Source organism: Amblyomma americanum, chromosome 4 (genome assembly GCF_052857255.1).
Source record: "Amblyomma americanum isolate KBUSLIRL-KWMA chromosome 4, ASM5285725v1, whole genome shotgun sequence".
In the NCBI taxonomy this organism is placed as follows: Eukaryota; Metazoa; Arthropoda; class Arachnida; order Ixodida; family Ixodidae; genus Amblyomma; species Amblyomma americanum.
In genome coordinates, this window is record NC_135500.1 from 190417499 (window position 1) to 190431170 (window position 13672).

A 13672-nucleotide genomic window follows, 5' to 3' on the forward strand; every position below is an offset into this window, starting at 1 on the left:
AGGGCGCTCAACAAATGTGGGTTCAAGTTATGTTCACAGTAAATGAAGGCAGATTTATTTGCAGAGGCAATAAGGAATTTGTCTAAAGTACCACCCCCGGGTGTATGCAAAGGGGAGATTTAAAAAATCTGCTGGCGGTTTACAGTTGCTAAGCACGGAATATTGTGCGATAACAGACTTGCGGGTGAACGCCAACGCCACGTAGATGAAAGCGCGATTAGTGTCCACTGAACCAGCGAGCCAGTTATCCGCCTTTTTGAAGCGAAAGCTTCACTACGCTACCTCGTAACGATTTCGCGGTGCTTGCGGTTTTGACCTACAAGTGAACCAGAGGTCAAACACCTAACGGCGCGGTTCGGGTGTCCACCGATATATGTGAGACAGTTACTTACTCGCCATTTCCTTTTTTCAAAATCAATTTTAATAACCAATCTTCAATTTCGTTCAAAACCAAAGGAAAGGCGCATAGCTTTCCCCCTGGGACGGTGGACACCTCAGTCGCGCTTCAAGCTACGTGGCGATATAGCTACAGATGCGCGCTGCATGCGTTGGCATTCGCAACGTTGTGGCAGGAACGCGGCACTGAAGCTATAGACCGTCGCTGTTCTTTGTGTTCACTGGCGTTAGCGTTGACAACGCTCTAGACTCCCATGATTTTGAGGAAAGGAAGGCGCATAACTGGCTCCCTGGGGCAGTGGACACCTCAATCGCGCTCTGAGGTAGGTGGCGGTGGGGAGAGATGTGGGCTGCATGCATTAGCGCTGAAAACGTTGTGGCAGATACGCGCCACTGCAGCAATAAGCCGCAGCGTTCATTGGGTGACCAACCTCTCGCGCTCAACCATTAATTTAACCCCCGCCTGGCAGGGAGGGCGCGTTGACTATCAAATTCAAAAATAATAATAATTATTATTATATTTCAGGAAAGGAAATGGCGCAGTAACTGTCTCACATGTCTCGGTGGAAACTCGAACCGCGCCGTAAGGGAAGGGAGGGAGGTGGGAGTGAAAGAAAGAGATGCCGTAGTAGAGGGCTTCCACGTTGACTATCCAGCGTGATGAGCGCACTCAACGTTAAGGGTCTAAGCCGCGTCTACTTACCAAAGCTTTCGTTCTCTAACTAGGTTCAGCAGTAGTTGAACCGCAGCTAATTTTCTTTCCTCGAAATCAACGGAATCTACAACGTTGTCAACGCCAACGCCAATGATCCCAGTGAACGCCGGTGGCCTGTTGCCACAGTGCCGCGTTTATTCCAAAAGTTCTCAGCGCAAACGCGAGCAGCGCACATCTCTCTGTCACCACCGCCACACAGTGCAAAGTGCGATTGTGATGTCCACCTACCCAGACAGCCTTTATGCGAGTTTTCTTGCCTTTCGTGGCTTTTCCGCACTGAAGTTGGTGAAGACGGCGACGTGCAATACGCCAGCGCTGTTCTCTCTTCTGCTGTCCAAAGTTCGCACTTCAGAGAACGATTTACCTGGAGGTCCCGCTCTCCAGGTTCGGGCTCCCGTTATTTCCGCCAGTGTTATTATCGTTTGGCGCGAGCGCCAACCTACCAGGTATCTGAGATGCTTCTTACATACATCGGCTCTTTCAGGATCGCAATAGTGAAGTAGTGCTTTCGCACCAAAATTGACAAAACAATCATGAAACCTAGCTGGTGCATGAGAGCTGCGATAGCAGCTGGATTTTCCCTCTATGATTGCATAGTCTTACTCATGATTTTACTCTAAGCCGAGGCTTCACATAAGCGACCGAATTTTTTTGGAGGGTAAAGGTGGCCAGAGGTGGAAGCCATTCTTAAGTGTGGCGGTGGATGGAGTAAGGGTGGCGTGGTGAGCTGGGTCAAGGAGAACGGTGGGTGAGTGGGCCGCCCCTTAGCTAGAAGGGTGCGATACGAAGGTGGCTGGCGGTGGCGTTTGTGAAGGACAGCTAGCTTTCCCACTGGGCCTTTGAATTTGATTTCGCCGTTACACGGACCCCACCCCGAGTGGGAATATAACTGAAGTCCGAAGAATTTGTACTTGTTGAAATCTGCGGTGACTTTGGACAACACAGGGACGACAGTCACTCGTGCGCAAACTGTCAACTGAAGTTTATTGCGGTGTGCACACATATATAAGCTTCGCATGTCCAAACAGAAATACGAAAAAAAAACAGTTGAGGCAGCAACTTTGCTATCATATAAACAAGCATCAATAAAAGAATTTGTCCCAGCAGATCGGGTCACCTTTGTTATGTTATTACTTTTCCAAGAATTGCTTTTCTTGTTTGGAAAGCAAAACTGAAGGGTCACTTATACACAAGTCCCTTTTCCCGATTCCAAGCAGTAAGCTTCCAGCTCCCTGATTGTCTTATATCTGGATTTCAGCTGAACTGTAGTCTGTTGGAAGTGGGGTTTGCAGCTATAGCACCTGGCGCAATGTGCCGCCAGATTTCCAGATGCAACCCTTCTTTGATCCCTCCTGCACCTCTATACGCAACGGTATTCTTACCTACTACCGAGATACCCCGCGTGTTTACGCACCGCCGGCTCCCTCCCTAACCTTAAACCAAGCCTCCCACTGGCACCGACTCCAGACCCGAACTGCTCCTTACCCTATTCTCCTTCATGCCCGCTACCCCGATCAATTCCTCTCTTCCTGTAAACTTTGCGGGAATAATTATTGGTTTTTGGGGAAAGGAAATGACGCAGTATCTGTCTCATATATATCGGCGGACACCTCAACCGCGCCGTAAGGGAAGGTATAAAGGAGGGAGTGAAAGAAGAAAGGAAAATAGAGGTGCCGCAGTGGGAGGCTCCGTAATAATTTCGACCACCTGGGGATCATTAACGTGCACTGACATCGCACAGCACACGGGCGCCTTAGCAATTGCCTCCATAAAAACGCAGCCGCCGAGGTCGGGTTCGAACCCGGGAGACTTTCTTCACGTCCTCCTCACATGTCCTACCTTCCCGCAACACCCTCCATCCCCAAACACGGCGCGCGTGGAGTCATACTGGCCGGCAGACTCTCCTGGCCAGCTCCGCTGCTGCTGACCAGCGCCGGGTAATTATCGACGCCCTGAAGCGGATAGCCCTCCAAGGGCTGTCCTTTGTCCTGAGGGCAGCCCTTAAGGGTTGCCTCGTGCCCTGTTAGGGGGTTTTCTCCCCTCTGTATTGCTTGGCAGTAAATGTTTCCACTACCACCACCGTCAATATTTCCTGGTGGTCGAAATTACTGGTGGTGGTGAAAGCATTTATTAGGAAGGGACAAGAGGTATGTTTGGATCAGCCCGTAAGGGACTGATCCTTAGAAGCACTAGGTGGAGCGGAAACCTCCACTAAGGCACCTGTTTCTTCTTTCAATCCCACCTTCCTCCCTTCTATGGCGCGGTTCAGGTGTCCACCGAGATGAGAACCAATTAATGCGCCGTTTCTTTTCCTCAAACGAATGCTTTGCCCGCCAAGGCGAGATGGGTATCTGGCTTTTGCAGCAGCCGCCCTCGTCGCTTCGGAACATTCACTCACCTCTGATGATGATGATGGCCTCTGGTTGAATGGCACGTACCCACGGTGGGGGACTGGCCAGGGTACATTGTTGATATTTTTCAACTTTCTCAACTCGCACGACCCGCCGCGGTGGCTCAGTGGTTAGGGCGCTCGGCTACTGATCCGGAGTTCCCGGGTTCGAACCTGACCGCGGCGGCTGCGTTTTTATGGAGGCAAAACGCTAAGGTGCCCGTGCTGTGCGATGTCAGTGCACGTTAAAGATCCCCAGGTGGTCGAAATTATTCCGGAGCCCTTCACTACGGCACCTCTCTTCTTTCACTCCCTCCTTTATGCCGTCCCTTACGGCGCGGTTCAGGTGTCCAACGATATGTGAGACAGATACTGCGTCATTTCCTTTCCCCCAAAACCAGTTACTACTCGCACGAGGCAGCGATATGACTTGTTGGGTGCCAGTCGACAGGCACGTGCTTTTTCTTTTATCTTCCTTTGCTCAGCGACTTACACGCACACCAAGGCGGTTATATATGCAAGTGCCGTTGACAAAGGCTGGGAGTGCTATTATTGGACTACTGTTGCACGTGCCGAGAGACAAACTCAGCAGCGTACGTCGTATGAAGTGCTGCACGTGCGAGACCTAGCGAAGCCTCGGCGGGTGGCCCGACAAAGGAAGCCTGGCTTCCGTGTTCCGAATTATGGGCGCCGCGATGAAGAAACCAATGTTGTGGGGTACAGCGGCGAGGGATGCCCGGAGCTCAGCACAAAAGCCGTAAGCTGCCCGTTTTCTTCTCGTGTTCAACACACTTAGGCCGATGCTTCGCGCAATCACTGTTGCTACTCCATGCGTTGCGCTGTCGCGTTCTCAGATACCAACCGAGTATGTACAGGACACGTGCGGCCCCATATTTACCTGCATATTTTACAAGGCATGTAAAGATCGCCAAGAGCGCGGCGATCACTTCACGGGCGTTCGAGACGCTCTTGGTTTCCACTCTTGTCCAGTCAACCAACGTAAGCGCTACGGCGTCGGAAGACGTGTCCTGCTTTTCGCGATATGTGTCCTACCAATTCATTTAAACCGATGGGATCTTCCCGGGGGCGTGCTGTTCATACCACACATATGCACCTAGATGCATGCACGCAACCAGTCACGTAAAATTTATGCATCGAATGCACAGTGAAACGAGTTTCGATTTCCACTGCAGAGTCCCGGGATTTAAGCTATTTGCTTTGCAGTTCTTTTCAACCTAGCTATAGTTATATTCGCAGACAGGGCCCTCGTGCTTTCCTTGGCTAGCACAACTTCACGAGCTGTTTTTCGCTATGGAGTCAACTTCCCTAAATATAGGGTCAGCAGTGAGGCAAGGCTCGTCTGCATTTTAGCTAGACGGCCATTCTTCTGCCTACGACTTAATGCTCTACTGGGTCAAATGCCGAGAGGTGCTCAAGCTTACATAACTAAACACGTAACCTCATATCCGGATTTTTTTTTTATGTGCTGGAGCTATAACTGCCAGGAAATAAATTATGAGCAAGTTGTACAACCAGAAACAAAGCAAATATCAAATGTGCTATGCTTCAAGTATGTTTATTCGCAAAAATGGTGTACAGAAAATCCAAATATGCCAAAAGTAAGGCACTTTTTCCCAGGAAACGGGATGCTTTTGCTGGCAGTGAAGCTGCTTTGCTTCTCAATGACAAAAATGTGGACACCCCCCTAACACCTCAGGATGCAAATCTTGAGCATCAGAAATGAGAAACACAACAAATAAACAGAAGATATAAGTAACGACAAGTGTAGACAAATAACAAGGGGGGCGGTGACATTTAAAGCCTCCATGCTTGAGGAACGCAAAAGAGGCATGAACAGGAAAGGTTACACAATTATTGCCTCAAAAACAAGCCCAAACTTTGAGGCTGTGAAAGCAAATGAGAAATCACATGACGAAAGCCACTCACACAGTAAGCACAGCATATGGGAAATATGAAATCACAGTATGGCTGAGATCACAGGACAATTTGAAAGGCACCTTTTTCCTTTCTTCTCCTACAGATGTGTGGGCCGATGAGGAACACGATTTTCACTTGCTAGCCATGACATTCTCAGTACAAGGAAAAAAAGCACAAGTACAAGGAAAAGAAAAAAAAAACAAAGAAAAAAGGAAAAGATCTAGTTCGATGTAACACAATTATATGAAACCAATTAGCAAGCGAAAACAATAAGGAAAGTTGCAAGGTGGTTCTAAGGTGTAGCAACATGACAGAAGTAGCCAATATGAACTCCAATAAGGTGACAAAAAAAATATTTTCATGAATCCATCTGTTACATAGCACAACCTTTGCAAATGTCATATGTTCGAATTAGTTTTTATGCAATTCTTAAAGATGGCTGCACAAGGTGTACATGAGCTCAATGCACAAGCCGTGAATGGTCAGTTTTCAAGCTACATTGAAGCATCAATGAAAAAAGGAGACACCATGATTGAAATGTGTTCAGAATGAGACTAGATTTCAGTAGCTGGTCTGCATAACAACTAAGCTGCAATTTCTAGGAAAACTTGGCAGACAGAGATTATACACGCCAGCTATTTCATAATCATATATATTATGACTTAGTTCAAAGTTTCAATCTTCTTTGTTTGAGGTCAGGAGCACCATTTGTGACCAGTGGGACTAGACAAGGCGAAAACTGAGGCACTTTAAAAAATAGTTGCACTAACATGGCTGACTAGATGTTTGCTGGACTAGAAAACTTGCACCAAGTATCAGTGTTAACCCACAATCAACTGTGGCCAGGATGCAGCCTAAGGCTCAATTTATTTGGCACCACACTATGTCATGCCACAGGCAGCAATTGGACCCTGCAACTGCGCAAATGTAGCTGCCGCCCATGTATATAGATACAGAGATCACAGGAAACTTCTACTTAACAGTTGCATTGCAAATTTTGGGCTGTGGCCAAAAATAAGTAAAAGCTTTCTAGTCGGACACAGACAAGAGACTATTCTTTATCAGCCAAAGGAGGAATTATTCACCCCAAGCCTTGAGTCGCTTCCCGAGTGCTGCTGCACACACTGAACAAAGCAACTTGCTTGTCAAATAAATCAGAACTGTAATGAACATAAAGCACAATAAGCAGTGGCAGCTTAAGTAAGAGCAACTGAATGTGCATGGAGGACACATTGCTGCAGCCAATTCTGACCTCCAGCACTCATTGCAAACATGTAAACACTAGATTTGCCACACGTTCAAAATTTCAACCTTCTTTGTTTGAGGTCAGAAGCACCATTTGTGACCAGCGGGACTAGACAAGATGAAAACTGTTATGCTAACATGGCTGAGGAGATGTTTGCTGGACTAGAAAACTTGCACCGAGTATCAGTGTCAACCCACACTCAACTGTGGCCAGGATGCAGCCTAAGGCTCAATTTATTTGGCACCACACTATGTCATGCCACAGGCAGCAATTGGACCCTGAAACTGCGCAAATGTAGCTGCCGCCCATGCATATAGATACAGAGATCACAGGAAACTTCTACTTAACAGTTGCATTGCAAATTTTGGGCTGTGGCCAAAAATAAGTAAAAGCTTTCTAGTCAGACACAGACAAGAGACTATTCTTTATCAGCCAAAGGAGGAATTATTCACCCCAAGCCCTGAGTCGCTTCCCGAGTGCTGCTGCACACACTGAACAAAGCAACTTGCTTGTCAAATAAATCAGAACTGCAATGAACATAAAGCACAATAAGCAGTGGCAGCTTAAGTAAGAGCAACTGAATGTGCATGGACAACACATTGCTGCAGCCAATTCTGACCTCCATCACTCATTGCAATCATGTAAACACTGGATTTGCTACACGTTCAAAATTTCAACCTTCTTTGTTTGAGGTCAGAATGACCATTTGTGACCAGCGGGACTAGACAAGATGAAAACTGTTATGCTAACATGGCTGAGGAGAGGTTTGCTGGACTAGAAAACTTGCACCGAGTATCAGTGTCAACCCACACTCAACTGTGGCCAGGATGCAGCCTAAGGCTCAATTTATTTGGCACCACACTATGTCATGCCACAGGCAGCAATTGGACCCTGCAACTGCGCAAATGTAGCTGCCGCCCATGTATATAGATACAGAGATCACAGGAAACTTCTACTTAACAGTTGCATTGCAAATTTTGGGCTGTGGCCAAAAATAAGTAAAAGCTTTCAAGTCAGACACAGACAAGAAACTATTCTTTATCAGCCAAAGGAGGAATTATTCACCCCAAGCCCTGAGTCGCTTCCCGAGTGCTGCTGCACGCACTGAACAAAGCAACTTGCTTGTCAAATAAATCAGAACTGTAATGAACATAAAGCACAATAAGCAGTGGCAGCTTAAGTAAGAGCAACTGAATGTGCATGGACGACACATTGCTTCAGCCAATTCTGACCTCCATCACTCATTGCAAACATGTAAACACTGGATTTGCCACACGTTCAAAATTTCAACCTTCTTTGTTTGAGGTCGGAAGCACCATTTGCGACCAACGGGACTAGACAAGATGAAAACTGTTATGCTAACATGGCTGAGGAGATGTTTGCTGGACTAGAAAACTTGCACCGAGTATCAGTGTCAACCCACACTCAACTGTGGCCAGGATGCAGCCTAAGGCTCAATTTATTTGGCACCGTACTATGTCATGCCACAGGCAGCCCTTCGACCCTACACCTGCGCAAATGTAGCTGCCACCTATGTATATAGATAGAGAGATCACAGGAAACTTCTGCTTAAGTTAACAGTTGCATTACAGATTTTGAGCTGTGGCCAAAAATAAGTAAAAGCTTTCTAGTCAGGCACAGACAAGAGACTATTCTTTATCAGCCAAAGGAGGAATTATTCACCCCAAGCCCTGAGTCGCTTCCCGAGTGCTGCTGCACGCACTGAACAAAGCAACTTGCTTGTCAAATAAATCAGAACTGTAATGAACATAAAGCACAATAAGCAGTGGCAGCTTAAGTAAGAGCAAATGAATGTGCATGGAGGACACATTGCTGCAGCCAATTCTGATCTCCATCACTCATTGCAAACATGTAAACACTGGATTTGGCACATGTTACGTCACAGGCTAAATGCAAGCTGTCATGGCTGACTAGGATGCACGAGGCTACGCAGCAACCAACTGGCCTTGACCCTGAAAATAATGCCAGTGAGCTGCCACACACAGCACTCCAAGCCAGTCGGTCAATTCTGGGGCTGTGCAACATGTGGTGCCATGTTGTAGCCATGGGCTGACGATGGGCCAAAGGAACTGCTGTTCATTGGAGTGCCAAAGCCAGGTGCTGGGGAAGTCATGGGGTTGTGTCCTAAAACAAAAGAAAAAATAATGAAAACAGCATTAACAACTTTTGTTTAATTTAGCCCTTTCATAAGATATATGAATACAACTGCACTAACAGCAAACCCACCGATTATTCCAACGGTGTGCTTTACCTGGTCACGACTTCTTTGTTTCCGACAGATTTAGCACTTACTATTCACGATGCTACCAGAATTTTTTGTGTTGGCTAGCAAACACAGGGAAATAATATTTTTCAAGATGACCTTACTTACTGAACATATCCGGAGGCTTCAACATAATTCTAAACCATTACGACACTTGATATACAGTTATGTACATTTGTCTATAAAACAAGAGGTACCATTTCCTGTTGCAAAACTAACTAGCTTTCTTCAGGCCTGCCTGCATTTCTCTAGTCCATGTGAAACTTGAGGATGCTAACCACCTCATCCGACATATCTAACTGGAAAAAAAAATCAATTTTTTAGTACAAATCTGAAAGCATCTGAAAGGGTTGAAAATGACAAGGCATGTGCAGTGTTTGGCAGAGGCACTGTGTGTGCTTTAATGAATTTCTGCACTTATATAGTCAGCAGCAGGCACTATGAACCACAGATTGGCTAACACAATTTGAGCACACCAAGTTGTCAGAATAACTGGCCTTTAAAAGCACAACTTCATGAACCGTGCATGTAAACCTTTCTGCAGGTGAGAAAAATGCAATAGCTCTTGCTTCAATATTGCAGTATCTATATTCATTCTTTCTACTTGGGGTTAGTGCCACTGCATTAGCTTACCAATAAGGCAATGTTGAGCTGCTATGTCCTATTCAAAACATTAAAATACAGTAGTCAGACTGCCTCAGAACAAGTTTATGCAATTTCAAAACCATGTAGCAATTTGATGTCACCATCGAAAACAATGAGCACACCATGAAGTTGACTGGTAGTCGGAAGAGTGCAAGCACAAGAAACATCCAACATGTGAATGCACAAGTACTGCAGCACTAACTCACACTACTGAAAGAGATGAGCGAACATTAATTAAGAAATTTAAAAGCAAAATTCACGGGAAAAAGTTCGTCAAAAGCAACACCTGGCACAAGTGAGCTTGAGCAGCTGAAGAGTGCCAATAATGGGCACGTGAGTGACGTGAGAAACATGGAAGCAGTTTCTATAGAGCGCTGGTGAGTGCTAGCTAACTATCTTCGCATGCACGGAAGCATCTGCAGCGCCCACGACTCTGTTTGCAAGCTGCGTGCATCTTTCGATGAATGTTCATGCTGTGTGCTGTCTTCTATGCACTCGTAGCATCTTACTAACAGACAAGATCCCAGAACATGCTACATGCTGAAATGTTTCAGGGTTTGTGGGCGCACTGTGCTTGCCAAAGGCACACTTGTCCGTGAACCACAGCAGAGCTTTCTCCTCGTACCTAATGGCTAAACAGCCTTATAGGGAAACTGAGGACGGAGTAAAGTTGGCTTGTATCGACAGACTTCCTCGTTCTAATGAGAAAAAGGTTGCTTTCAATGATAATAAAACTGGTATCAGCCAGAGAAAAGGCCAAAAAATGAAATACAGGTACTACCACTGCCGGCTGTATACACAAGCAAATGTCTGATCTCGTCAAGAGCAGTTTTCTGCTACGGATCTCTATGGCCAAGCTACACTGTGCTGTTCACATCAACAGGGTCCTATCTGATCTCAACATCCCGAAATTGAAATGAGTGATGGAAAACAATGTGCAGGATTTTTACTACCCATGAAGACTGCAAGGAAATGTCCTTACTGCCCCTTTAAGAGGACTAATTTCAGAGGCAAAAGGCAGTGCCAGCAACACTACATTCTTTACATTCTCTTCAGTCACAAATTATTATCAAAGGGCAAAAAATTTCCAAATCTGTTCAATTTTTGGGAGAAGCACACCAAGAGTGCACAGAAAAAAATTATGCAATTTGTCACAACGCTGCTTTCTGGGCATCCGTTAAACTTCTTTTGACTCATTAGAGTCACGAGTTATGTAAAAAATCAGCACATTTTAGGCATTTTAAGCACTGAGGACAACTCCATAAACTTGCAGTTTTCAGTAAAAATTTATTCCCCGACTCTTTTTGTGTGTATTAATGCTTGCCCAGCAACAAAAGATGAATTTATGGCTCAGGAAAAGGCTTTTCAAATTCCAGATGTCTACACCAAGAAGGAGTGCTTGTCACCGTTTTGAAGTGAATGGCATGCAGTGTAGCGTAGCCTCTCGGGTCCGCACCCAAAATTCGGTGTTGACGTAAGCAGTTCACTCGGGAAATCACCACGTGGTCATGGCGACACCTGTATTTTGTTCTTTTGGTCTTTTTAAGCCGATAAAGCTTCATTTTTAGTTAAAGTGGTCTCTTTTGTCATTTTAATGCCATATTCTATCAACAGAGGCCGGCTTCAATTTGTCCTTGGTGTCCCTTTGAAGTGGTCACACTTGTAAAACAAACAAAAAGAAATGCACTCACTGGAGCCGGACGACAGCTACCAAAAAATGCTGAGGCACCCAGCTTAAAAACAATTTCCTACTCATTTCGCATACCTGGCTTGCGATGGCAATATTTTTGAAAATTTCAGTACATTACTGTGTCCACATTGATGGGCACTGTCCCTAGTATACAAGGATTTGACAGCACAGGCTGCATCCACAAATGAAAACACATCGCATCGAGGTGGCATGGCACTATATCTGCCCAAAATGCTATTTTGGCATACAAGGGCACAAAGGTTCACCTTTAACCTCATTTGGCAGAACTTGGCAGGAAATTTGTCACTGAAAATCTTTACACCTGGCTACAAGCGTTTTGTGCACTTTACCACAGCAAACAAGACAATTGAACCACAGACAGTAAAATGAGAAGCTCTCAGCTGGGGGAACCTCAATATCAGTGAAGGGCAACTTCAAAGGTGCGAAGACTGTCCTTTAGAAGTGTTAATCAACCTCAATTGCATTTCTTTTCCAGGAGCCATTATTGTTGGTGCTTTTATGTTCACACTTCAATTCTCTTGCTTGCATTTCATTCGTTGCTGATAGTACAAGTATTGCAAGTTGTCAGGCCATCCATTCAAAATATACAAGCCTCCATTGGGCACTTAATAAATACAAACAACTTATCACCCTAGAATGTATCACAGTATGTCACTGCTGCATGAGCTTTCATTCATTCCGCAATTTGTGAGATCACAAAAGATCACAGGCAGCTTCTACAAGTGGTGCTTTTTTGTCAGCCTATCAGTTTGTTAGTGGAAAACATGTATGGCATTATGCAAGTCAACACAGACAAATAAACGAAATATGCCTCAGCAAGACAAGGAACAGCAAGAGGAGATGCTACCCAAAATACATGCGACTTGAGCTCCTACCCACATGCATCACGCCTAAGAGTGAATTCCAATCGCAGATTCGGAGCACTTCCGGATCAAATTTTTCTGCTCTTTTCACTGCTGTTTACGGAGCAAGGCTATTCCAATGGCAAAAGAGGATCGGAGATCACTTGTTGCAATAGCAGATTAGGAGCAGTCACCAAGCTGTGGCAGTGGGGCAGTGCGGACTGCTTTGCTGAAATCGGTGGATTTGACCGGAAGTCTGCCATTCCATATCAGAAGAAGAGCACAAGGAACGCTGGGTACTTTTCTCTGTCAGATGCCCAGAAGACTCTATTCCTAAGAATTTTTACCCCACAAAAGCCTAGCACCAGGCCTGGGGGGGAACCTTGCACCCATTACAAAACCTGTGGGTACACAGTGGCAAATCTTAACTCCCGCCATTAGAAAGGCGGTGGGTACCCGGCAGCACTAGGGACTGAACCCAGCCCCTACCGTATACGAGGCGGATGCTCTACCAAAATGCAACTGCTTTTTGTCAAAAAAAGGGCCACAAATGGGGTTTATTGCACAAGCCGGATTTAAGTTATTTGATGATCACAAACCTTCTTCGTTAAGCCATGGGGCAGCTTCATATGCTGCTCACAGCTGCCGCGCTGCAGCGATACCATCTGCATAAGGGCATCGTTCGAGGAGCTGGGCACTCTTGTGACCGAGCCCCTATTAATCTGAAGATGAAATTCGACCTTTTAATGTAATTTCTGTGCATGGGACCATGCCAAGCACTTGCTGCATGCCGGCATGCCTTTCCGGCTACAGAGGCATGATTAAGAAAGTTTTGTTGGTTCCTGCTCCAGAGACACAGAGATGCCGAGAAAACCGAAGTGGGCAGTAGCGGGGCAAGACATAAGTGGCTTCACCAACGCCTCAAAATGTGTGTGCTTGTGAAAAATCATTTTATATTTTCAAACTTCAAAATAATCGACGCTGGCCCTTTTCAGCAATGACCATATAGACCTAACAAGCTTGTGAATTCGAGAGTGTGGTTCCAGCAATTGTGGAGGGCAATCCAGAGTAGCATTAACAACAGTGACCTGAAATCTACAAGTGCTAATGCCGCAGGACATGCATACAATTAGCAGCAGTGCTACTGTGAGCTGGTCTGCCAAACAATGCTAGTGACTGGCACCTGTCGCCGGTGTCACTTGTGAACAACAAATTTACCCGCCGCGGTGGCTCAGTGGTTAGGGCGCTCGACTACTGATCCGGAGTTCCCGGGTTCGAACCCGACCGCGGCGGCTGCGTTTTTATGGAGGAAAAACGCTAAAGCGCCCGTGTGCTGTGCGATGTCAGTGCACATTAAAGATCCCCAGGTGGTTGAAATTATTCCGGAGCCCTCCACTACGGCACCCCTTTCTTCGTTCACTCCCTTCTTTATCCCTTCCCTTACGGTGTGGTTCAGGTGTCCAAGGATATATGAGACAGATACTGTGCCATTTCCTTTCCCCAAAA

General features: G+C 46.0%; 1 protein-coding gene and 1 long non-coding RNA gene across 6 annotated transcripts in view; one reads left to right on the forward strand and one right to left on the reverse strand.

Moving 5' to 3' along the window:
- Window positions 1–4118: 4118 nt before the first annotated feature.
- The window catches only part of LOC144128876 (uncharacterized), a 43826-nt gene continuing 34272 nt past the window's right edge, over window positions 4119–13672 (forward strand). The window contains exon 1 of the long non-coding RNA XR_013313839.1: window positions 4119–4257. This is a non-coding gene — a long non-coding RNA (uncharacterized LOC144128876). The remainder of the gene's footprint in view (window positions 4258–13672) is intronic.
- Window positions 5019–13672, reverse strand: part of LOC144128873 (uncharacterized) — a 58108-nt gene continuing 49454 nt past the window's right edge. For 3 of the 5 annotated variants that reach the window (XM_077662649.1, XM_077662648.1, XM_077662647.1), the window contains one exon: window positions 5059–8829. In XM_077662649.1, coding sequence (XP_077518775.1) covers window positions 8708–8829 — 122 coding nt within the window. In that variant the 3' untranslated portion in view covers window positions 5059–8707. Of the gene's footprint in view, window positions 8830–13672 lie in introns of all 5 variants that reach the window. The other 2 variants (XR_013313836.1, XR_013313837.1) reach the window with 1 other exon arrangement.